Source organism: Lissotriton vulgaris, unplaced genomic scaffold (genome assembly GCF_964263255.1).
Source record: "Lissotriton vulgaris unplaced genomic scaffold, aLisVul1.2 SCAFFOLD_5105, whole genome shotgun sequence".
In the NCBI taxonomy this organism is placed as follows: Eukaryota; Metazoa; Chordata; class Amphibia; order Caudata; family Salamandridae; genus Lissotriton; species Lissotriton vulgaris.
Genome location: NW_028250508.1, coordinates 23,423 through 47,795, shown reverse-complemented (window position 1 = coordinate 47,795; position 24,373 = coordinate 23,423). Strand labels below are relative to the sequence as shown.

The 24,373-nt window shown below is 46.8% G+C and overlaps 1 protein-coding gene across 2 annotated transcripts in view; it reads right to left on the bottom strand.

Moving 5' to 3' along the window:
* The window catches only part of LOC147663250 (keratin, type II cytoskeletal 8-like), a 48,514-nt gene extending 32,165 nt beyond the window's left edge, over positions 1 to 16,349 (bottom strand). For both annotated transcript variants that reach the window (XR_015305364.1, XM_086950585.1), the window contains exons 1-2: positions 16,145 to 16,349; positions 7,168 to 7,228 (exon numbers count right to left, since the gene is read on the bottom strand). Coding sequence is in view for 1 of the 2 variants with exons in the window: in XM_086950585.1 (XP_086806711.1) it covers positions 7,168 to 7,228; positions 16,145 to 16,260 (177 nt within the window). In the remaining variant the exon portion in view is untranslated. The remainder of the gene's footprint in view (positions 1 to 7,167; positions 7,229 to 16,144) is intronic.
* Positions 16,350 to 24,373: the final 8,024 nt, after the last annotated feature.

The following is a 24,373-nucleotide window of genomic DNA, read 5'->3' as shown; positions in this document are numbered from 1 at the left end:
CTGTGGTGGCCTGTTGCCTTGGGCTTCCTCCCTGTTGGCTCCTGTTCTGGGCTGGTCTGCCTTCTGTTTGTGCGTCCTGCTCTGGGTTGCCTGGTTGTGCTCTTTCTGCGGTTCTGGACTGCCGGGTGGAGTGTCTTCTGGGAGTTTCATGGGTGGCTTGGCGCTTCTTTGCGGGTGCCCTGTTTGCCTGTGGGGTGTCTGGTCCCTGCGTCGTGGGGTTCCGGTTGCTTATGGTTGTGGTGTGTTCCGGTCTGGTTCTTGTTTCTGGCCGTCACCCTGTTGCCTTCTTGTTTGCCCTTCTTGCCTCTTCTGGGGTTCGTTGGGGCTTCGGCGGGGCTGTTGGCTCTCGGGCCTGTGCTCTGTTGGGGTCTTGCCCTCTTTGTCCTTCCCTTGTTTTGGGTTGGTTCTGCGGGTTGCTTTGGCTTCGGCTTGAGATTCCTGCCTGTGTCCCTGGTTGCGGCTTTCGCCGTGCGGGGTTCGTCCCCTGTGCTGGCCCTGCCTTGGGTCTTGCCGGGCTGTGGGTTGTGGTTTGCTTGTGCTTTCCTCCCTGGCTGCGGTTGCTTCTGTGAGGTCCTCTGGGGTGGTTTTGCCTCTGTCTCTCTGGCCTCTGGGTTTCTGCCCCGGCCCTTTGCTTGGGCTGTTTGGGGTCTTTGTGCCTGGCCTTTTTTTTGGTTTGGCTTGGCTTGGCTGTGGTTGTTGTGTCCTTCGTGGTTCCCTTGCTGTTGTCTTGGGTCCTCCGGGTCCTTGGCCCGTCCGGTTGCTCTCCTGCTTTGGTGTTCAGGTTTGCCTTCTTCGGGCTGTTGTTTACTGCTCCCGTTTCCTCCGCTTTGGCTGGAGTTCTGTTTTGGGGTTCCTGGGGTTCCTTCGGTTCCCTTTCCTCTTTTTCCGGGTCTCTTGTCCCGGTGGGTTTCCCTTGTTGGTTATTCCTGCTCGGGTTTCCTGGAGGTGCGGGTTCCCTTTGCCTTGTGTCCTCGTCTTACGGGCCTGGTGGCTTGGCTTCCTCGGGTTTGCTCTTCGTTCCCTGGTGTCTGGGGTTTCTCTCTTTCCCTGGCCTTGGGCTCGGTCTCGCCTTTCGGGTCGGGTGCTGGTGGGCTTCCGCTGTTTTTCTTGGTTGGGCCTTTGGTTCCTCTAGCCCACTTGTCTCCTGCCGGTTCTGGCGTGGGTTGTCTTCTCCTGCCCGTTTCTGGCTTTTTGGCCTGGTGGTTCGTGGCCTTTCTCTTCGTTTGGCCTCTCTTCTGCTGTTGTCCCCTTGCCGGTGGTGTCTTGGGTGTCTATGTTCACCCTGTCGCTGGTTGGCTGTCGGGTGTCCTGCGGTGGGCTGGTTGGCCTCTGTGGTGGCCGGTCTGGTCGTCTGGCTGTGCGCCCTTGCTCTTGTTGGGTGTCTGCTGGTCTGGTGGGGTCCCTCTTGTCGGGGGCTCTGCCTGGGGTTTCCCCGGTTCTTCCTTTTTCCTTCTGCGGTTGCTGCCTTGGTGTGGTTTCCTGGGTTGACTTCTGTTGGGTTGGGAAGGCCGGCTTTTTACTGCTTTGGTATTTCTCCATTAGTAATGAATGGGCCGAGGACATAAGGGACCTGGGGGTAATGCTACATTACTTACCGGTAATCCTCATTACTCCTGGTCCCGTTGTCCTCGGCCCATTCATACGCCCCTCCCTCCCTCCCGGGCGGCCGGCCTTCCTGTCTGGGCTTGTTAGTACAGGAGGTCTGCTGGGTAGGTCCTACCTTTATACTCCCGGGGGGAGGGGCAGTAGGTATATCCCAGCATTCCTCTTGTTTTTATTTTCTGTCAGGAGATAGTAATCTCCATTAGTAATGAATGGGCCGAGGACAACGGGACCAGGAGTAATGAGGATTACCGGTAAGTAATGTAGCATTATCGATTTTCTGTGTGTGTTTGCTCTTTATTCAAATGTATGTTCGGAGGTTTCACTTTGCATTGATCAAGTTATTTTGTGTCCATTCTCAGCTGAACCTATTTTTAACTTAACAATTGCTGAAAAAAAATCCAAATATTTTCGTTCTAATGATGTCACTACTTTGCAAAAGATGTTATATGACACACAGATTCCGCAGGTGCGTTCCTTCCTTTTTACCATCCGCGTGACCGGGGCTGTAGACCAATGCAGAGCGAGGAAGGAATCAGGTGACATGCTGGGCTCCTCTCTTTGGTACATCGCTCGAGTCATGATGTTATGAGGCTTGTGATCAAATCAGGAGTTCCAGGGGATCCGCTTTTGTTTGCATGCTTGTTACTTTACTTTTACCTCTTGTCTGGCCTAAAAACAGGTATCGGGGAATTAAAAGGGACACGAGAGGAGAGAGGGGGCACTCTCGCATCCAAGAGGGAGCTTGAAGCACCTGCCTCTTCCGCCCCCTGTTGGAAGCTTCTGTGAATTGCTGTGTGCAACTTTATTGTGATGAGAATCTATGCAAAGTGCACCCACCTTCTTTGACCTCAAAGATATATTGACATTTTCAGGCCAATTTCAAATGGTCGTTACATGAGAAAACTGTTAGAGGAGGTGGTGCCATCACACTTGCAATCATTTGTGGAATTTGTCAGTTAGGTGGATGATCCTCAGGCTGGCTTCAGGCTCAACGAGAGCTCTATCTCAGCATCATATGTATTTTGGGGGATCTGCATCTGTAGAATGACCAGGACAGTATTCTGACCATGGTTCTCGGCATTGGTTGACCACTTTGGCTGCATCTCACCCCCCACCTGGCACTGCCAGGGCTAACTGAGAACTCACTGGCAATATTTTGTGATGATTGCTTAGTTGGCATCTATCTGTCCTTCATTCACTCATATCATCATTCACTAGTCAGCAGTGTGGAGTCCCCAGAGTTCTGCTCTTCCCCCCACACTCCTTATTACTATTCTCACACATGCTGGTGTTTTAGTATCTAGAGATGTTCATATTATTTACCCGTTGTGTGCTCGTGACGAGCTCAGCTCTTCATGAGGCACGGTTGAGCTGCACTCATGACGAGCTGAGCTCGTCTTGACCGTTGGAACGTTCACACGCGGGGATAATTTCCCTGCTGTGCTGAACGTTCCAAAACGGGTGTGGTCGTGACGAGCTCTGCTCGTCATGAGTGCAGCTCCACTGTGCCTTACGACGAGCCGAGCTCGTCGCAAGCACAGCGGCGCCGCGCGAGGTCCCCCTTCCCCTCCGCACAGCAGGTGAAAACGCCCCACAGAGAAGGGGTTAACATCTAGAAGACCTGTGCTACCTTTAAACCTATACCATCGAGTCCTTCTTAGTACTAGACAACTTCCAAGCCAGGATCCTTGTCACACTGCGCTGAGGTGGTTTCGGATGCCACGGTCAGGAAAACAAGAGTCTGGTCCCACCCGTAGTCTGGTCTCACCCGTATCAGTCCTGATTCCTAGCACCAGAGACAAGTGCTGGGGGAGGTCTGACTAGAATGTAGTGGGTTTAGCAGGTAAATTTGATAACCCTGAATGGAGGAATGAGATCCAGGGATTTCATATCCTGGCATTTCAGGAGACATGGGCAGTCAGTGCGGCTTCATACCAAATAGAGGGCTATAAGTGCTTTTTTGTGCCCGCACAAAAATACAGGCCGGGTAGAGCAAGAGGAGGGTTGGCGCTCTATGTCGATCTAACATTAGAAGGTAAATGGACTGTACCATCCTGGACATCATTCACCCTGCAATCCGCTATATTCCAGAGTAGAGCGTTGAGGGTGCAGTTTTTCAACTTTTATAATCCTGGACCCATAGATGGAAAAAATGGCGCTCTCAGTGAATTAGACGAAAACCTTACACATGAGGCTGAGCTAAAGATGGGGGGGGGGGGGTTCCAATGTCAATAGTACTGGGCGACTTTAATTGCCACCTCTGCCCATTTCTGCTTCAGGACCATCCATATTGGGACGCTTGCCCCTTTAATGAGGGGCCTCATTGGGAACATAATCAGGAGGTCACACAATTAAACGCAATGATAGAAGCCCACTCATTAGCACATACGATGGACCTAATAACCCCAGAGGTAGAGGGGACATACGTACCAACCTTCAGAGGGAGTTCTACCATAATAGACTACATACTAATATCCTCCTTTGCCAAAAATAGAATTGTGATGGCTAAAACTAAATGGAGCCCCTTTAGTGACCATAACCCTCTCGTTCTGGAAATAAGACACACCTGTGGGGCGGGCAAACCCAAAGGGGGGGGAAATTAGCCTCCAAACAACAGATCAGGGAAGGCGACTTAAGTGGGCAAGGGTAGACTCTCAAGAGTTTTATAAATCTCTTGTCCAAAATGGAAGAAAATAGATAGGAGACTGTCTGGACCCCCTAAAAGAAGGTCTAGAATTAACGGAATTCTTCATAACCCTTACAAGCATAGTGGATAAAATGCTGGAAGTCAAAGGCCTGAGGAAAGAGCAGAAGAACCCACGCTGGTTCGATGAGAGCTGCTCCAGAGCATTAAGGGATCGAAAAGCCTGTCTTAAAGTTAAACCAAGGAATAAGACAGACGTGGCCACTTGTAGATTAAAATACAGAACCAAAGTAAAAGAGCGGAAGAAGCTGCTTCAAGCAGAAGTGTGGGCAGATCTGAGAGAGGCGGGAGAAAACAGGGATTTTGCAGAATTCTGGAAAATTGTAAATCGGCCCTGTTTTAACGAGAATTCTGCCCCGGTGATTTGTAATAACATCCTCCCAGAGGAATGGGTCAACCACTTCCAAGGGTTATACAACAAATCACACCTAGCAATTCAGGAGGGCGAATGGCAGGGTACGCGGAGTGATAAAATAACCTTCTCGCTAGGGGAGATAACAAATGCAATTAGTGGGTTGACCCCAAACAAGGCCCCTGGTCCGGATGGTACCCCACCGGATCTGTATAGAAGTAATATAGATCTATGGGCACCAATTTTAGCAAGGGTGCTAAATGCAGCCATCAAATATGGCCTACCACGCTCTTGGTCCACGGCACTGATTGTACCCATATTTAAAAAAGGGTCCAGGGATGACCCTAAGTGCTATAGGCCGATCTCGCTCATTGATGTTTCTGCTAAAATTATGGGGCGAGTGATTTTGAACAGGTTTATGGAGTGGACGGCGGAACATCATATCTTGGCAGAAATACAATACAGGTTTAGGGAGGATAGATCGACAAGTGACCAGTGCCTATATTTGTCTCTTTTGACAGCCAAGTACACGAAAGCAGGTAGCGGCACGGTCTATATGACATTCATGGACCTAGCCGCGGCCTTTGACAATGTCAATAGGTCTAAACTATGGACCATGATGCATAACCTAGGGATAGAAGAGGGGCTGATCAATATCCTGAAAGAGCTGCACTGGAACACCACGGCCAAGGTTCGTTTCAGTCCAGAGGGGGGACGAACTGATCAAGTTTTATGTTTAGGGGGAGTAAGACAAGGGTGCATATTAGCCCCTTTTCTTTTCTCCCTTTACATTAATGCCCTAGAGAGTGCCCTCATCGCCCTAGAAGTTGATTCCCCCAAAGTAGGACCGTGTCATGTCCCAGTACTATTGTACGCGGATGACGCGGTCCTGCTGGCCAGGACCCCAAGGGCTTTGCAACTTCTGGTGGACGGATTCGTTAAGTTCATGGGGGACTTGGACTTGTCTGTCAACCTAACAAAATCCTTTGTCATGGTGGCCGGTAAAAAACCTACTAACAAGAGCGTGTTCAAAATTGGGTCACAGACTCTGGGCAAAGTAAAGACCTTCCCCTACTTAGGGCTGCTAATGGACGGGGACATGCTATTTAATCACCTGCTTGAGGCCCATTGCACCAAGCTTGTGTCCTCAAATGGGGCTATTTTGAGCTTTGCCCGTAGATTGGGACGCTGGTGCCCAGAACAGATAATGGCATTATATGCCTCAATCAGTACAGCTAAGGCCCTGTATGGTGCTGAGATATGGGGCTTTAGGGACTGTAAGCAACTTCAACAGCATGAAGATAAATTCTTTCGGAGAATCTAAAAAGTCCCGAAAGCCATCCCTGCTGAAATTGCCCATGATGAATTGGGGATGCCATATATTTCTCATATTGTTAAACTAAGGCCAGTTATGGCATGGATGAGAACTTGGACTAACCCGGAGGCAGCTCTGACCAGGGAAATAATTACAGACTGCTTACAAAGAGACAAGGCCCTACAAATCCCCTGGTTGAAATATGTGAAAGACTCTTTAACAAGTATTGACCAGGGCCAGCTTTTTAATGATCCCTCCTTGATTGTAAATAGTTGTAAAATGAAGGTAAAAAAATTGCTTTTAGAAAAATTTGTCGCTGACAGAAGAAGTTGTGGCTTGGCAAAGAAATCACTAGCAGCCTATGACCTTGTAAGAAATGGAGGGGGAATGGATTAATATCTGTTTCTTATGTATAGCCAAAATGATCGGTTTTTAATGTGCCATTTTAGGCTCAATTGGTTACCAAATATTTAGCTTACCCTGCTGGTTTCACCGTATCAATTGAGCAGAAGGGTGCCTGCGGCTGCGACAATAGGTGTCCGCAGGACACCCTTCATTTTGTACTTTTATGTTCATTTTATAGTAACCCCAGACGATTGTTTTTGGTAGACATTTTAAAGAAACAGAAATTCCGCCAAGCAAGAACTGCATTGTTGTTTTTACAGAAAGCCACTGATCCCCACACCCTATGTGCCATTTTAAGTTTTTTTAAAGTAGCAGTAAGATTGAGGAATACAAGAAATTAATTAGTGTTGTAAAATGATACCTGCCCCGTGAATCATATCCTCTCTTCTCTATTGTTGTTTTTAACATGAAAAGTTCAGGAATGAAATGTAATGAAATTTTATGTAATGTGCTTTTATGAGGAATTTTTATTCTTCGAAATAAATATTTACTGAACTGAACTGACTAGAACCTGCCCTCCACAGCTCTCTAGAAATAGAAGACTATTGGCCACAACGACCCAAGATTTTCTTTAAGTTTGAGATTTTTGAAAACCAGGAGAAAAAGAACAGCATTATAATAAGTATAATATACCTCAGCTAACATAGAGATTATAAAAGAGTAAAGAAATACAATGGTTATAATAAACATGCTGTATGTAGAAAGGGAATACATTTATTTATAGAGGGAGAAAGAAAGACACAAGCTTTTCTGATGAGTGAGAGTAGAATTATTAACTTGACCTACCTTTTTGGTTAGAACAAAGTCATTCTCCAGCTGGTTGCGCCGGTTGATTTCATCTTCATACCTGTCGGGGACAGAAGAGGGTGTTTGAATCTCTTTGACATTTAGAGCAGATGCAAAGGACCTGAAATATAATCTTTCACTAGAGTCTGACTGCTCATTGTCGTTGTTCATGGCATATCGCTTGATGCTACAGAATAGGAGAGCACAAAAGGACATCAGGAGGCAGAAGAGAGGATTGCAGCAGGAAGGGCAGAGTTGGGGGGGGGGGGGAGTATGTAATCGTCAGAATAGACCGACCCCTTTCACTGTTGTTCTGAAGCCAAAACGGAAGCTCCAGCTAAGGGACCTGTGGCTTCCTAACATCCCTGTTTCGGCCAGCAGAGCTCATGTCTGTCTGTCTGTCAGTTGCTGTGTCTTCAACACAACCTAGTACGTGCCTCCTAGGTCTTCTCAGTAACCCACTATAGCCATAGAGCCTGCTGTAGAGGGGTCTACCAGCCATTTATGGCCCACTTAGGCCAACAAGGGAGCAGCCCTTTAATGGCCGGTAGAGCTTGCTACGGAGGGGTCTAAGGCAGTTAGAACATTCCACTCCTAGAGGGCAGAATGCTGTAATTTGTCTCATGGAGCACGAGGAGGTTGAAATACCCTCGAGCTCTGCAAAGCCTTTTATAGTATTGGAATTTTGATGCTCCGGGCTTCTACCAGCCATTAGAAGCCCGGGGCACTCTATTGTTTTCAATGGAGCTCTCAACATTCCAATTAGCTGCCAATTAGTTGCTCTCCCACCTGCCAGCTTTCTCTGGCACAGGATCTATCACATGTATCAAGTTCCACAGCAGGCAAACAACAGATCTCAGCGACCACAGGCCCCTCTGTCCTTCCTCACATAATTTTTAAATTAGGTCTTGGAACAGGTATTCAATCCTTCTGTGCCGCGGTTTGCTGTTATGAGCTGATCATGTGTCTCCATGCTGCAGGCAGGGTCAGCTTCCTCTTTTCGGGGCGGATTTTCAAGCCCCTTGCAACAGTATTGCGCTGCCGATGTCACACTTTTGTGACACAGCGGCGGTGTGAAAAATGCGGCCAATTTTCCTCACTGAGAGAGCAGCTTGTGCCAGATGTAACCTTTCAGGGGCCTTTTCAGGCAAACTATATCTATAAATATAAAATGTCCCAATTCAAATTTTACTAAAAGTAAAGGGAGGAAATATGTGAACTGTCTTTAGATATATGTGCTTCATGCTAAACTGCACACATCTAGAACATCATTTTTGGTGGACCACCAAAGTAACTGCCTCAGGGGTGCCGCTCGTTCTGAGGATTTCACTGTGTGAACCTTGCCCGTTGCTACAGGAGTAGCCTTTCAGTGTTCCTGCCCTTTCTGTCTCCGGCGTGAGGAGGTAACCACCAGCGAGGCCGCAGAGGAGGCGAGAGGCGCGGCCCCGGGACTGCGAGGACCAGCACTCTACACCTACAGCTGTGTCCTCTTCCCGCGTGAGCCGCGCCCCCTCCCAGTGCCACGCCCCCACCAAAGCGCTCTTCACCTCTCGCGGCCCCCGCTTCGCGGGTGCCGCTCGTTCTGAGGATTTCACTGTATGAACTTTGCCCGTTGCTACAGGAGTAGACTTTCAATGTTCCTGCCCTTTCTGTCTCCGGCGTGAGGAGGTAACCACCAGCGAGGCCGCAGAGGAGGCGAGAGGCGCGGCCCCGGGACTGCGAGGACCAGCACTCTACACCAACAGCTGTGTCCTCTTCCCGCGTGAGCCGCGCCCCCTCCCAGTGCCACGCCCCCTCTTACCTAACAGGAACTTAAGTAAGTCCACTAACACGCATCGCGGGACGCGCGCGGGTCGTAGCCCGGGGCGAAGCCCGGGCCAAGGGCGGGCCTGTTTAAGCCCGTTCAAGCCTGTGCAAGTCTGGACTGGGCCTATCCTTTTACATTTTGTTCTTCGATATCCCTTTTACATCCTGGTAGCTGTTCTTCAGATAATATTTTTATCTGCGCCTGTTAACGTGCTACTACAGCGATATCATGTCCACAAGGGGTAGTAGGAGCAAGACGGCTCAGGGCTTGGGCCAGGTCACCGATCCAATTGACCAATTTATCACCAAAGCTAATGATGCAATCAACCAGGGGATTGTACTTCTAGAAAGACGCGTTTCGCAGGACCTTGCTGCGGCGGGAAGATCTTCAATGGGCCTTCTGGCTCTAGCTACAACACCTATTCAGACAGGTACAAATGCCCCATTATTGCATGAAGCTCGTGTAGATATACATACCATTCCAATGAGTGTTGACCTATCTGCTACATGTCTCTCTTTGGGCGAAGATACCATGGAAGACCTGGAGAAAACACCGATCATGGTGATAAGCCCCACTCAAATGGTTCCGCAAACCTTAGTAGATCCGCAAACCTTAGTAGATCCCACGATTATAACAGATAAGGGGATAAGGGAGGGAGAAATCCCTAAACAAAATGGCGCCAGGCCAACAGATAAAAATAAACAACACTGCCCTCCAAAGCATAAAAGATCTAGAAAATCTCCCCGTGCCTCTCCAAAAAACAATTCCTTAAATTACCTACCTGTAAATATGGATGAACTCTCTGCAGCAGCTGCATTTACGGACGCTGTTGAGAGGGGGTCCTCTGCTAGTCATAAAAACAACTTTGAACTAAATGCGCAATTGTTAGCCACTATTAAGGATCTCATAAAGACCCAATTAATACCAATTGAACGATCCTTAATCAACATCGAGAAACAAATTGCTAGGCTTATTAACCTCTCAAGTCACCAAAAACCTATTAGCAGTACTTTAGCTCCTCCAGCTTCCACTAATGTAAACATCACCAAGGCAGCTACCACACAGAAATCTGCAGTTCCATCATTAACTTCTAAAACTCCCACAACTCCTACCAACTTGCAAGCGAATCCAAAAGAGACCAAGGGTACTACTCAGCAAGTACAGGGGAAGACGGGAATACCCGCTGACCTTCAAAAAACCAAACCCAAGTCTTTCCCCCCCAAAACCCTAGATCTTCAGCAGGGTGGAGATATCACCAAAAAACCAGCAAGACCTAAGAGGCCTATCCACCTCCCCCCAGAGACAAGCCCCTATACTGTGATCCTCACGGGGGTCCCAGAATTAGAGGAAAACATGAGAGAATGTACCTGGTCTTTAACGAACAAAGTAATGCAATGGCTTAACATCAATAGACCCCTTCCATCAAACTGTAACAGTAGATTCTCCATGGTACGTAGGGTCCCTTGGATTGGGGACACAAGAAAAAGAACACAGGGGGACTGTATCATCATTAACTTTAATGATCCAGATACAGTAAGATATATATGTTCTTGGACAACCTTGGAGAAAAAGGGAGGCATAGATGCTAATCGTCTGTCCTTCTTTTACCCTCCAAGGTTTCCTTATGAACAAGATCACCCTTTTAGCTGGAATCAATCCCCTGGGTGGAGCTGGTCCCAAGTAGATACACGCAGTAGAAGACGGGAATGGGAACCTTACCCATGGAATCCTAGAAGAGAGCAACCATATACAGAGGGTTGGAGAGGGGCACCGACCAGCAATCACTTTTCAGCCCTAGAAATGGTGGATTGACCATCACGTAACCAAACATCTCCTAAGCACGAGCCAAAAATTCCTCTGCCATCTGCAAGCCCAGGGTTATCCCAAAGTCAAGGCAGTGAACCTTCTACGGAATCCACCACTGTGGGCCTTCCTAACATGCTTATTTCTGGGTGCACAAATGTTCTATCTGATGGAACTTCAGCCCTCCCTCCGAACTCAGTCCCTGGTCCAACACAGTCCAACTTTCCATCGAACAATCCTGATTCTAATCAAAACATGTCCCTCTTAACTTGGAACATCGCTGGACTCTCAAAAAAAGCAAGCGACCCAATCTTCCTGAATTTTATAAACCCCTTTGACATAATAGCGCTGCTGGAATGTTGGGATCTGACATCTACCAATTTAGATGGCTTTAGCACACACTTTACTCCAGCCATTCAGTCCAGTAAAGGCAGACCTTCGGGAGGACTTTGTCTATATGTCTCAAATAGGTTCAATATCTCTCTAGAAAGTGTAGACCTCTCTTCATCTGATCCCAGCACCAACAAAATTGGTCTCTCCCTACAGGCTTTTCGACTGACTGGGAAAGAGGTTGTTAGTTCCCTCATTATCAACCTATATAACAATGTATCGAGGGATGACCAACTCCAATTTATAGAGCATTTGTTTAAACTTTTAAAGAAGGGAGTGGGAGGGGTCAGATCGGATAGTCGTATAGTGATTCTAGGAGACTTTAATTGTCATCTATGTCCATACAGCGGAACAAGGGTCTGTGATTTAAGAGCCCCTAATGGCGACTATATTACCCACTTCGAGCACACAACTGTTGGGAATCAATTGAACAACCTATTACATGAGTGGGATTTGGGCTTCTTCAATGATCTAACTGTGCACTCGACTGACTTTTTACCTACATTTCACGGAAGGGGGTCATTCCCGACAATAGACTTCATTTTGATGTCCAACAGTCACCATGGTGATGCCCTAGAAGCTAGGAGAGAAGATTTAGTTATGAGCGATCACTATCCGATTAGTGCCAAAATATACACTCCCTACAGCGGGAATAAATCCGGGGGCATAATAGAAAATCTTTATTCACATTCCATATCTTTATCATCCAGAAATGGCTACACCATAAAATGGGCTAAAGTTGACACAATTAAGTTCCTGGAAAAACTGAGAATGTCTGACCCTGATCTCTTTCAGACTTGTCTTGAACACCCTCCTAATCCACGAGCAATCATATCTGCCTTTGATCAAATTGCAATACAAATTAGGAAAAATCTAACCAGAAAACATAAAGAAAGTACTGTGACCAAGAGCCCAGGCTGGTTTAACCATGAATGTTCAAAAACACATAACATTCTAAAGGACATACTTAAAAAATCTCCTAAAAACTTACTGGAAATTAGATCTGCATGTGCTGCTTACAGGCAGGCAATCAAAAACAGGAAAAGGGAACTGAAAGATGCCGCCTGGGAGGCATTGATAAAAGCAAGCACCCTAAGGGACAATACGGCCTTTTGGAGGGAGGTCAACGCCCCCTTTTTTCAGGATAGGACGCCTGACCTCATAGAAATCGTCATCATCGAGGAAGCCTGGACAAACTATTTTACCGAACTGTATAAACTAGATGAGCAGATTTAACCACTCAACCTTGGAATACTGCCAGTGGAGGGAAATGACTCGTTTAGAAGCCAGACAGAGTCTTTTCCGCTTCTCACCCATTTTAACTATCCAGAGGTGGAATTGGCCATACTTGAAAGTTCGAATGCTAAAGCACAAGGTCCGGACGGAATTCCCATTGATTTATTCAAAGACAACATTCAACTCTGGGCACCAATTATCACAAACGTTCTTAATTCTTATGCTCTCGAAGGTTTCCCTGTAACATGGCAAGAAGCAATAATAATACCTATCTTTAAAAAAGGTGAAAGAATGGACCCAAAATGCTATAGACCGATTTCTTTACTGGATTCCATGATGAAGGTGGCTGGGAGAGTCTTGTTGAATCAACTACAAGCATGGGCCCAGGAAAATGACGTTTTGTCTAAATTTCAATATGGTTTTGTTTCTGGCCTTGCGACAGTGGAGCAATGTCTTAATTTAGCCCTGATTACTGACAAATATCTAATGGCGAAGAAGAGCAATATATATATGACCTTTGTAGACGATGCTGTCATTATGTCCAGGACTCAACTAGGCTTACAAAAAGCGTTGTCAGCCTTTTCCACATTTATGGGCTCGAGAGGCCTTAAGATCAACGTGAGTAAAACTTTCACTATGTGCTGCAGCAACAAAAAGAACATTTCATGTAACACTTTCATAAATGCAACAAAGATAAGCCTTACGAAAACCTTTAGCTACCTGGGTGTATATTTTAACAAGAAAGGGACATGGAACGCAGCCATTCACACTCGCAATCTGGCTTTCATCAGACAAATTGGAGCCCTAAAGAAATTTGCAACAAAATTAGGTGGGAAACCGGTTGGGATCTTGCTGAACATTTATGCAGCCAAATGCGTTTCCACAGCAATATACGGTGCTGGAATCTGGGGCATGGCGGACTGCCGAGAGATACAAACCAGCGAGAACGCATTCTTGAGATATCTGCTGGCTGTCCCTCGTTCCATCTCTACTACAGTCTGCCACAATGAGCTTGCCCGGGTACACATTTCTGACATAATCAAGACCACACCAATTCTGCTATGGCACAAAATATGGTCCTCGGAAAAGACAGTCCTCAATCGAGATGTGATTAAGGACTGTATGGCTCTAACAGACTCAAGGAAAATACCCTGGCTTGTCTATGTCAAGAAATTTCTAACTTCACTGGGTCTAGTTGATCTGTATGATAATCCTACTTCGTGTCTAACAATCTCGAAAAAGGATCTCAAGGCCCGTTGTCTAGGCCTGCTCGAGGACAGGCGTTCCTACCTCGAAGGAAAAAAACCAACGATTGTCCACCATAACCTTTTACTCCATGACGCAGGCATTCCCCTCTATCTCTCCCCGACTCTTTCGGCCTACACGAGAATGCTGTTAACAAGGATGAGGACGGACTGCTTATACCATTTGTTAACATTCGCCACCATAAATGATTGGTCTGCCGACCTGGTGGTGTGTCCCTGAGACTACGTTTCTAAGCAGTCCAACATACAAGTTGTTTTGTTCTGTAAATTTTATGATTGGGGAAGAAAGAAACATCTACTCCCACTTCTGAAGTTATGGGGCCTAAGACAATGCAGGCCAGCCTTACTCAAACTATACATGCTTGAGGATGAACTCACGATTACCGCAGCTGCCAGTTTCTTGAAATTTGTAGTAAGGTGCAGAGCGTCTATGAACTGATTTATTTCCGATAGTTACCCTCGATCAGCATAAACACCCTTGTAATTTATCTTCTTTACTTTTTATACCTGAGTTTTGAACTAAATTTTTATGTTGTATTAAATTGTGCTTTAATATTTTTTGTGCAAAAATCGAATAAAGCTATTTTGAATTGAATTGAAAACTGCCTCATGTAAACATTGATCCCTTGTAGGTGCTTCAGGATTCCTGACGCATAAAACTGTTCCCCCCTTCCAATGGCCAGCAGGACTAGACCTTGTGACAATCACTTCACATGGTGTGAATCCTGCGATCTGATTAATGTTTGCTATAAGCGTAAGCCAGGAGGACACCTTGCTTTTTGTTTATACCTCCTACATTTTGTTGTTTCGTCCATGTTACCTTGTGGCTGCTTCTGATCCTGCCAGAGTTCTCCATATCCTGACTTACACAGGTGCATTTCATGTGACCACAGGCAGGTGTAGAGGGGCCAGAGGGAGTGAAAAGATCTGCGCACTGTTTTCCCAACATGCACTGGTGCAACCATCTTTTCAAAGTTTTTTTATTTTCTCTAGTGTCTCCATTTTGGGTAAGTTTCTGCCGACGTACCATGATGTGAATGAACTTCATTCTTAATTTATATCATGGTAATGTTATGCCCTGTTTGTGATGGGATAGTGTATTATAATGGGAGGGAGATAAATTCTGCTCCATGGTCAGTGTTTGTGGAGTTTTGACACTCTGCGATATGATTGTAATGCAGAGTTCCTGCAAAACTTTGCTAACTGGCGTGTGGCCGAGTTTTTTCTCCTGCGTGGCTCACCAATGTTAAGTAGGTGAGCGCGAGTGCGAATTGGGTACACTAACGCCATTTTTGGGGCCGAGTTTTTTCTCCTGCGTGGCTCGCCAATGTTAAGTAGGTGAGCGCGAGTGCGAATTGGCGTACACTAACGCCATTTTTGGGGCCGAGTTTTTTCTCCTGCGTGGCTCGCCAATGTTAAGTAGGTGAGCGCGAGTGCGAATTGGCGTCCACTACCGCCATTTTTGGGGCCGAGTTTTTTCTCTTGCGTGGCTCGCCAATGTTAAGTAGGTGAGCGCGAGTGCGAATTGGCGTCCACTACCGCCATTTTTGGGCACTGGGACGGCACCCAGAGAGATTTTCTCAACGTTAGCAGTCGCGACCGTTCGTGGTGAGAAAGCTGCAGCTCGAGCAGAAAATTTACTCAGGCTGCAACAAAGAAGCATCGCTCTCTGGAATGCCGCAGGGTGCCATTTATGCAGATTTTTCAGTGCGGAACAAGCTCCCCTATTTAAAAATCAGCGTGCCATGTCGATTCTGCACGCAGACCTCTGCGGAATGTTGCAGTATTTTCATGAAAGTCTGTGAGTTCCGCCTACCCCCAGTACTATTGTAACATTTCTGTGGCTATGGGATAGAGTGTAGTGGGAGTTTGAGATATAGTTCCACTAGTGTAATTGGTAGGGAAATTAATTATTTTGGTATTTCTGGAAATTGTACTTTTTAAATTATGCCAGCAGTGAAAGTTTTCCATTTCTACAGGAAAAATCAGTCTGTAAGATTATATTCAGTGTAACTAGGGAAACATCTCGTTTGGCTATTTCACTTATTCTGTTAAAAAAAAACGTCCCCTGCAATGTGTTTTTGCAGCCTTTTTCTCCAACACTTCAAAAATGAAACAGTGAAAGTTTAGTGAAGTTTGCAAAGATTTCCTTAGCATTTGACAGAAGGCACTGTAGCCAAACCTTGAAGTTCTGCAGAACTCTTGTTTCTAGCCTTGAACTTTAATTCTTTTTGGGGCCAGTATCTCTGGCTGCTGTTATGGCGCCATTAATCTTATGATGGGTTACATTTACAGTAGAGACAGCATTGATTCTGAAGATTGAGCATTTTTGCCATATGATGGACCAATCCCACTGCATGGGTTGGTGGTGTGGGGCTGTGTTGCAATGTCTGTTTGTGGCAGGCTCTTTGCATGATTGGTGGCGTGCATTCAGAGATGGGAGGGGGATGAAGGCAGGAGATGCTGGTCCACACACCTGTTCTTCAGGTCTTTGAGGAGGGCCTCCATGTTGGCGAGCTCCGTCTCCAGCTTCTCCTTCTCGTGCAGCAGCATGTCGATCTGTTGCTTCAGGTTATTGCTGGACACGTACATGATCTGGTCAATGTTCCCCTTGTAGGAGTCCCGGTCCTTCAGTAGACTCAACTGAGCTTCTAGGATTTTATTCTGACGCTCGAGATCACGCACCTAAAAAGTAGAACAAAATTCAAAAAAATTCAAAAACACACCTCCTCAATAAATCAATAACAACTTACTGGCTCCAATCATATATAAATTGAATTTGATGGGATGAGTAGCCACCTATCAGAGAAACTACCATATAGCATAGAACAAACACATACAGGGCGGAAAAGGTGACCACTGGATGCCATTGGCACTCCCCTTCCATGCCTATGTCCTTTGCATCACTCACATCAACATCCCTGCCTGATGTAGGCCAAACTGATAGAAGGGATTGTGATGCTGGTACTGTGCTAGTAGCCGTGGACTTTTGAAGCACAGGAAGGAAGAGGTAGAAAGGGGATGCAATGGGGAAGTGGAGAAGGAGGGCAGGGACTCCTGGGTGGACGAGGGAAGGGGCAGGGGCGGCCTTTGGCATGTGCAAGCTGTGCACCGGCACAGGGCTACCAAACCCCGGTGGCCACCACGCCAATATATATCCTTAATATAATAATCCTCTGAGGATGGATACATATTTGCATGGCGGCCCCTGGCAGGGATTTGGCGGCCTCCGGCTCTGTTCCACTTCAAAACACCTCCCGGAGCTCCGGGGGGTTGAGGGGAGAGGGAAAGGGGTGGGGGGTGGCAGGAGTTCCGTCCTGCCCGGACCCCCACTTCCGGGGCCCCCTACCTACGCTCCCTGCCCAGGGCCACCATGAGCCTAGAGCCGCCCCTGGTAGGGGAAATGAATTAAATGTGTTGGGGAAGAGTGAACCATGTTACACTGTGATGGGGTACTTCAAGAAGAGAAGGGTCTGGAGCTGTTTTCTGAATTGCAATCGTGGATTTCCACTTGGAACATTACAAGGAAAAATTTGGCATCTTAGTTTTATATTTTTTGCTTCTCCTGAGGCCGTTTAATAGAAAGTAACCGTTGTGGTGCAAAGGCACATGCACCTTCTGTACACCGCTGGGGCACTTTGGTATTACTGAAGGAGCCACTTGTGCATCCCCTTCTATAATACTGATAGCACATGTAGCGCCAACGCCCTCTTCCATGGGCGTTCCTTAATCTTTGCCTCTATCCTGTATCACAGGCACAGAGGCAAACATGCACGCTATTGTGGCACTCTGTCAGTTCACCCCCTGATGGCAGACCTCTGCGGGTTACAAAGGGTCCCATGGACCACCCCCCACAGACATCCCCCTGCTAGGGTGTGCAGTCACTCACTGCACCCGCCTGCAAGGGGCTCTTTCTCCCCTCTTCAAAGTGTAGGTGGGTTGCCGTCCTCCTGGTGAAACACAGACCAACTTTACAGCAGCTGGTCCGTATTGCAATTGAATACGCTAGCACCAACATGTCGAGCTGACTGGTACCCTGAGGGCAGCGCATTAATCATAACAGGGTGCATTGTCCCTGTTTGCATCCAGGATGCCTGTTTAAAGGTGCGCCGTGGCTCAAACAGGGAAAGTGCGTTCTATGTGCAATACAGCCCCAGGTCTCCAATCTGCCAAAACCGAAGTTGCAGGTTTTACTGATCGCTGCTGATGTCTTTATTTTGATGGCCGCTCTGTAAACACACATTGAACTTGTTGAGTTCATGGTTGTGGTCCACTTGAGCGGCCATTTTACTTTCCTGTCCCTCGGTTGACTCCTCCTTGTTTGCATCCACTCCAAGGATGCCGCAGTGACAGTCTGGCTGCCTGGAGTGTCTGTAGGCACCTAGTGGGAGTTACAGCAATCTGAAAGAAGCGAAAGCAGTGTGCCCAGCCACAAGTGGGAATAATTCTACTTAATTTATCCAAAGACTGAACGGAGCCATGGGATGCCACGAGGACGGATGCGCTTGGGATCTGAGTGTCCAGGTTGCACACATCAGTTCCATTCCAGCAAGAGACACAATTGGCATCCATGCCGACAGTCACTCTCAAGCGCATACCGGATAATTTTGTACTTCTTTCAGAAAATGCTTCTGGTGCCTCCATGGTACACTGGCAAAGCAAAGTAAAAAATTAAACACTTCATCAAAATAACTCTACCCAATAAATTAAGTAAATAAATAAATCACAATATATTACATTGGTATTTTCCAAGTGAATTAAGCAGTGAAATCATGCCCATGTAAAATGCATGCCTTCAAAACCAACTCCACTTGGGAAAAATGTGCACATATTATAAAAAGTAGGATCACAACTTTATACAGTTATCAAACAATTGGTAAAGCTTAAACAGTTCAATTGTCGTAGAATGTACCCAGATTGCCTCCATATGACAGTTTTAGATCCCCTGGGTAACTTTTCTGTAAAGTTGACAAAATAACTGTAATATCTTTTCTAAGTAATAACATTTAAAAGTCATCTACTGGAGTAATCACAAAGACTGGTGTGAAATACTTCCTCTACTTTCAGATCTAATGGAGTTTTTGTCTCAAAACCAATAATCCATTTTGCCTGATATGTGAAAAAAATGCATTCTTTGTTGCTTCTCTGCTCCAGTATACCAATATCCCACAATGTGTGACACACCGGAATTGTGTGTCTGTGCTAGGTACTGAACATAATGTTTGTTTAGATGCCTCTATATTTGTACACACAACTGCATCCCGCAGGTATTCTACATATCGAAGCTCACATTTATTAACGGTAATAAGACAGTATTGGGCATATTTACAAGCCCCTTGCAACACTTGTGTGCCGCTTTTGTGACGCAGCGGCGGCGTCACATTGTAAAGCCCTGCGTCACATTTTACCTCTGTATGGTATAATGTATGCAGGCTGGGCATTCCCACGCAGGAAAGCCTCATAAAAGTGACATGGTGAAATCTACAACATTTTACTGCATTACTTCTAGGCAGCGGCGTCACTAGGGGGGTGCGGGGGGTGCGGACCGCACCGGGTGTCACCCCATCTGGGGTGACACCAATCTGGTTAGTTTCGCGCTGGCTGGCCTGGCTCGCTCGCTCTCACTCTGCACTGCACACTGGTGTGCAGCCTGAGTCTCGGCTCAGCCTCGTCCTCACCTGCTGCCAGTGCTAGTGCTGCTTTTTTTAATTTATACTATAGTGTGTGCAAGCCGCATCTAGCGCACGCCACCATGGTGCGCAGTTGCTGCTTACAAATTAAAATACTGCGTCTGCTACTACTGCAGTCAGTGCAGTGAGTGTGTGCACTGCAGCCGCCACGTCATGTTTTCGTGTCGTTTTTTTCTTTTGCATTAGTGTGCCACTGCACTGCCACATTAATTTCTAACTTAGTTCATTCATTATATTTAATTTATACATGATCACAGACACACCACCATCATCTTGGATATCGCGATTTGCGAGCGCCGTCGTCTCCCTCTCCCCATCAAATTTGGGACTGACTTCTTGGGTCAGGACTGCGGAGGCAGGCAGTCGGTGAGAGAGAAATATCATAATCCTGTATAAATTAAATATAATGAATGAACTAGGTTAGGAATGAATGTGGCAGTGCAGTGGCACACTAATGCAAAAGAAAAAAACGTCAACGGTCATCTGTGTGTCCCATGGATTTTTACAGCCTGGTCTACTCTGTGGTGCGCAGCGGGCGCACAAACGAAAACATGCCCCTCTCGGGGTCTGGTGCACCTAGAGCTTTCTTCCTTGGGCAGTTACGATAGGCCTGAGGACTGCAGTAATGGTTAAATTAAGGCCCTGTCCTGCCCGCCCTTCCAGCCTCCTAGGCTAGTCCTGACCCGAGCGTGCATGTGCTTGCAGTTGGACACGGCCGGCGCCGGCCATAGCAACCAACCAAGTTCAGCTTGATTTGGTGCTGATGCTTCACCAATACCAGCAACTTCTTGGCTGATTATCAATCGCAGCGAGGCTTTTCCATGATGGGAAAACAAGTGCAAAGCCTTTCTCAATGATCACACACAAATATAATGCATCTTGTCTGCTTAAGACCTCCGTAGCACTTGCCAAATTCAATTCATGTTTAGGCAGACTCCCATCTAGTGGCAATTCCATTCTGGCTCTTACAGCACAAGCAAGTACGTCAGGCCTATTCCTCCCTCAAAGTGCCCCTATCTTCTAGTTACCACTCCACATCATACCATACACCAACATTTTATTAGATCCTTTACCATCAGAATTCCAAACACCAGGTCAGACATACACTAAATGGGGACACATAGGATAATACGCACTTCCTTTTCTTACAAAGAACCAACCAAAGAAGGTCTATTCCTTTGTATATAAAGAATATGAACAATCAACAACAATCACTCAATCTTCAACATGATTAGCTTACACAGTCTTGTGACATGCTGCGCTACCGCCACTTGTCTGCATATTGGTAATAATGCCTACATCAGTTATGCATGGAGAATATGTAGTCACAGACACCCAGTCACACGACAGCCAGGGTACAGAATCGACTGGCTTCCTTCGACAAATGATTTCCCTGTCATCCCTGAGTCTACACACTCAATGCCCAAAACATAAATGGAAAGTTTAACCATATATCACCTCCGCTAAAAAATGTCCTTGACCAGACTCGAACACAAAACCAGTCAACACAACTACATTCTTACACAATGTCCCCAAACATCCGCCTCACTAAGCTACACAGCGCAACAAACTCTCACACCTTCTCCATCTTCCATCGCTACAAAGACACCACACTGCACCACATATGGACCCACAATGTGCAGCCTAATACTCCAACAGTCCCAGCACCCAGTCACTCTAGCTGGCCAAACCAACATGACCAAGTGTCAGGACGTCAAATGCGCTTAAGCTGTACTCAGTACTGCATCCTCTGGAAACTTTACAAGAAAAAGTTGAGACGATCTCTAAACACAAAGATGACCTCCTCTAGTAGATGCATACTAAAAAATTGACACAACACAACAATCAAACACTAGAACAGTCCAGCAATACAACAATTGACACCAGACCATGTCAGCAGATTAGGAAATACTTACCTCCAACTTACTAGAGCTACATCAAACATTACTATTCAAATGCAAAACGGATTAGCTCCATTTTATTCAAGCTGAATAAAATGCATCACAAAACATGCATGATTCATTGCTCAAGGCAGGGAGCAGGCCTTTCATTGAACTCGTCACTTGCAGGTGGTTCACTTCACAGTTCTCTTCATACGTATACTATGTAGTGAATTGCTTTGGCTGAAATATGCCTGCTTTGCTGGCCGGTCTTCATCCTGCTGCCTTATTGTCCATCCTCGCAGCTTTTATTCTTAGTTCTTAACTTCTTACCATCTTTTACCTCCGACCTTGTTGAATTACATTTTTCTTCTATGGCCTTTGTAAATATAGGAACTAAATTACGTTACTAAGGATTCTGTATGTTCCCGTTATTTGCCATCTGTTGTGTCCACTGGCGGACTCGGAGCGGAGGAGGTCCATGCGGTATGTCGTGAGGGGGTGACACCATGAGTTGCCCGCACCGGGTGACACCAACCCTAGTGACGCCACTGCTTCTAGGATGCCACTACATCAAAACCTTACGCCTGCTTGAAGCAGGCAGAAGGAGTGACACAGTGTAGTGGGAATAGGCCCCAAAATGCATTGCTGGAGTTTCGTCGTGCTTGTGACATGGCTCAAGCAATGCGTGACTTTTGCCCCAACAGATGTGTCAGAATCTCTGAAGCATCTGTCAATCCTTGCACCATGGTTCACTGTATTGGAAATATGGCGCATCCATGGTGGCGAAGGGAAAGTGATATATCTCTACAGATGTGTCACTTTCTTGTAAATCTGCCCCATAGTCTCTGTCTTATCCAGATTCTCAAATGGTGCATTGTTCTGCCTTTCCTTCAGACAACTTTTAGGTCTCTGCTAATGAAATACCTCTTGTGTACCGCATCAGAAACTTACAGTGAGTTTAGAGCTGGCCCACTTCTCAAGATTGGTTAACTTTCTTGTCACTCATGTGCTTGTTTGCTATTCCATGGCTTTCTTTCCTCTTCTTTTGTTTGTCGGTCCCTGGAGGAAGGCTTCTCTACCCTCGTTTTCATTGGATGACTTCTATCCTACTGTTGTTCACATTCAGAGAACTACTTCATTATCAATCAACACTTCATAAGAGTGCATCTATTTTCTTGCTTTCTTCCTCGTTTTCTGCTTAAATACCCACCCCATATGCCCGGTGCGCTTTTATCTCGTCCATGCCTTCCACCATTCCTGCTCTTTTTGCTTTTTCTCATTCTCTCCCTACCCCAAACTCCTCCATTCTTCCCTCGTGCTCCTTTCGTTGCTGACTTTTTACCCACGTTCCAAGTGGAGTCTACCATTTGGGCCCTCACAGCATCACGACACACGCACGTGCACATCATCATGCTAGGTTTTCATTGGATGCTGCAAGGTAGGACTCTCAGAAACCCTTGGACCGGTTGATATACGTGCACAACGTAAGGTGCAAAATACTAATACTACAGGCATGTCCCCTATAACGAATTGGCCTTGAACGCTAAACCCATAACCCCTATACCTCAATTCATCTAGACCTTCACCCTAAACTTGCATTTACGCAAGTAACTGTCGCACACGTGTACGCAGACGTTAATACTTATTTCTTTGTCAGTGGTGTGTGACATACACCTAGTCAAGTCAAATCAAGTCAAACTATTTATATAGCGCGCTACATACCCAGAGGGTCTCAAGGCGCTTGAAGAAGGGTGGGGAATTACTTGTCAAATATCCAAGTTTTAAGTTGCTTTCTGAATGCTAGGTGGTTCTGAGTGAGGCGAAGGTGAGTAGGAAGTGAGTTCCAGGTTTTAGCTGCCAGGTAGGAGAAGGATCTACCTCCCATGGTGGTTTTGTTGATGCGGGGTACAGTAGCAAGGGCTTGGTTGGAGGATCGTAGCTGGCGAGAGGGGGTGTAGAAGGGAAGTCGTGCGTTGAGGCATTCGGGTCCCAGTTCGTAAAGTGCTTTGTGTGCGTGAGTTAGGAGGCGGAAAGTGATCCTCTTATTGACGGGGAGCCAGTGGAGGTTTTTCAGGTGACCAGAGATGTGGTCTTTACGCGGGATATCTAGTATGAGTCTGGCTAAAGCGTTCTGGATGCGTTGAAGTTTTTTCTGGAGTTTTGCGGTGGTACTGGCGTATAGGGTGTTTCCGTAGTCCAGGCGGCTCGTGACCAGTGCGTGGGTGACTGTTTTTCTAGTTTCGGTGGGGATCCAGCGAAATGTTTTTTTGAGCATGCGAAGAATGTTGAAGCAAGATGATGAAACGGCGTTGACTTGTCTGTTCATAGAGAGTGAGGAGTCCAGGATGACGCCCAGGTTCCGTGCGTGGTCCGTCGGGATGGGTGCTTTTCCAAGGGCCTCTGGCCACCAAGAGTCATCCCAGGCGGAGGGGGAGGTACCTAAGATAAGGACTTCTGTTTTGTCTGAGTTCAGTTTCAGACGGCTGTGCTTCATCCACTCGGCTACTTCTTTCATTCCTTCATGTAGGTTGGTTTTGGCAGTGTTAGGGTCTCTGGTGAGTGATAGGATCAGTTGAGAGTCATCAGCGTAGGAGATGATGTTGAGGTTGTGTTGGCGTGCGATGGCCGCGAGGGGGCTCATGTATACGTTGAAGAGGGTGGGACTGAGTGAAGATCCTTGCGGAACACCGCAGATGACTTCAGTGGCCTCAGACTTGAATGGTGGGAGGCGGACTCTCTGGGTTCTTCCGGTGAGGAACGAGGTGATCCATTCCAGTGCATTTCCTTGGATTCCGATGTTTGAGGCGCTGTAGAAGGGTGTTATGACAGACTGTGTCGAAGGCTGCGGAGAGGTCGAGGAGGATGAGGGCGACTGTGTCTCCATTGTCCAGTAGAGTTCGAATGTCGTCTGTGGCTGCGATGAGGGCGGTCTCAGTGCTGTGTTTGGCTCGGAAGCCGGACTGTGAGGAGTCGAGGGATTTGTTGGTTTCGAGGAAGGCGGCGAGCTGGTTGTTGACAGCTTTCTCGATGACTTTGGCCGGGAATGGAAGGAGCGAGATGGGGCGGTAGTTTTTGAGTTCGGTGGGGTCAGCTGTGGGTTTTTTCAGAAGGGCGCTGAGTTCTGCGTGTTTC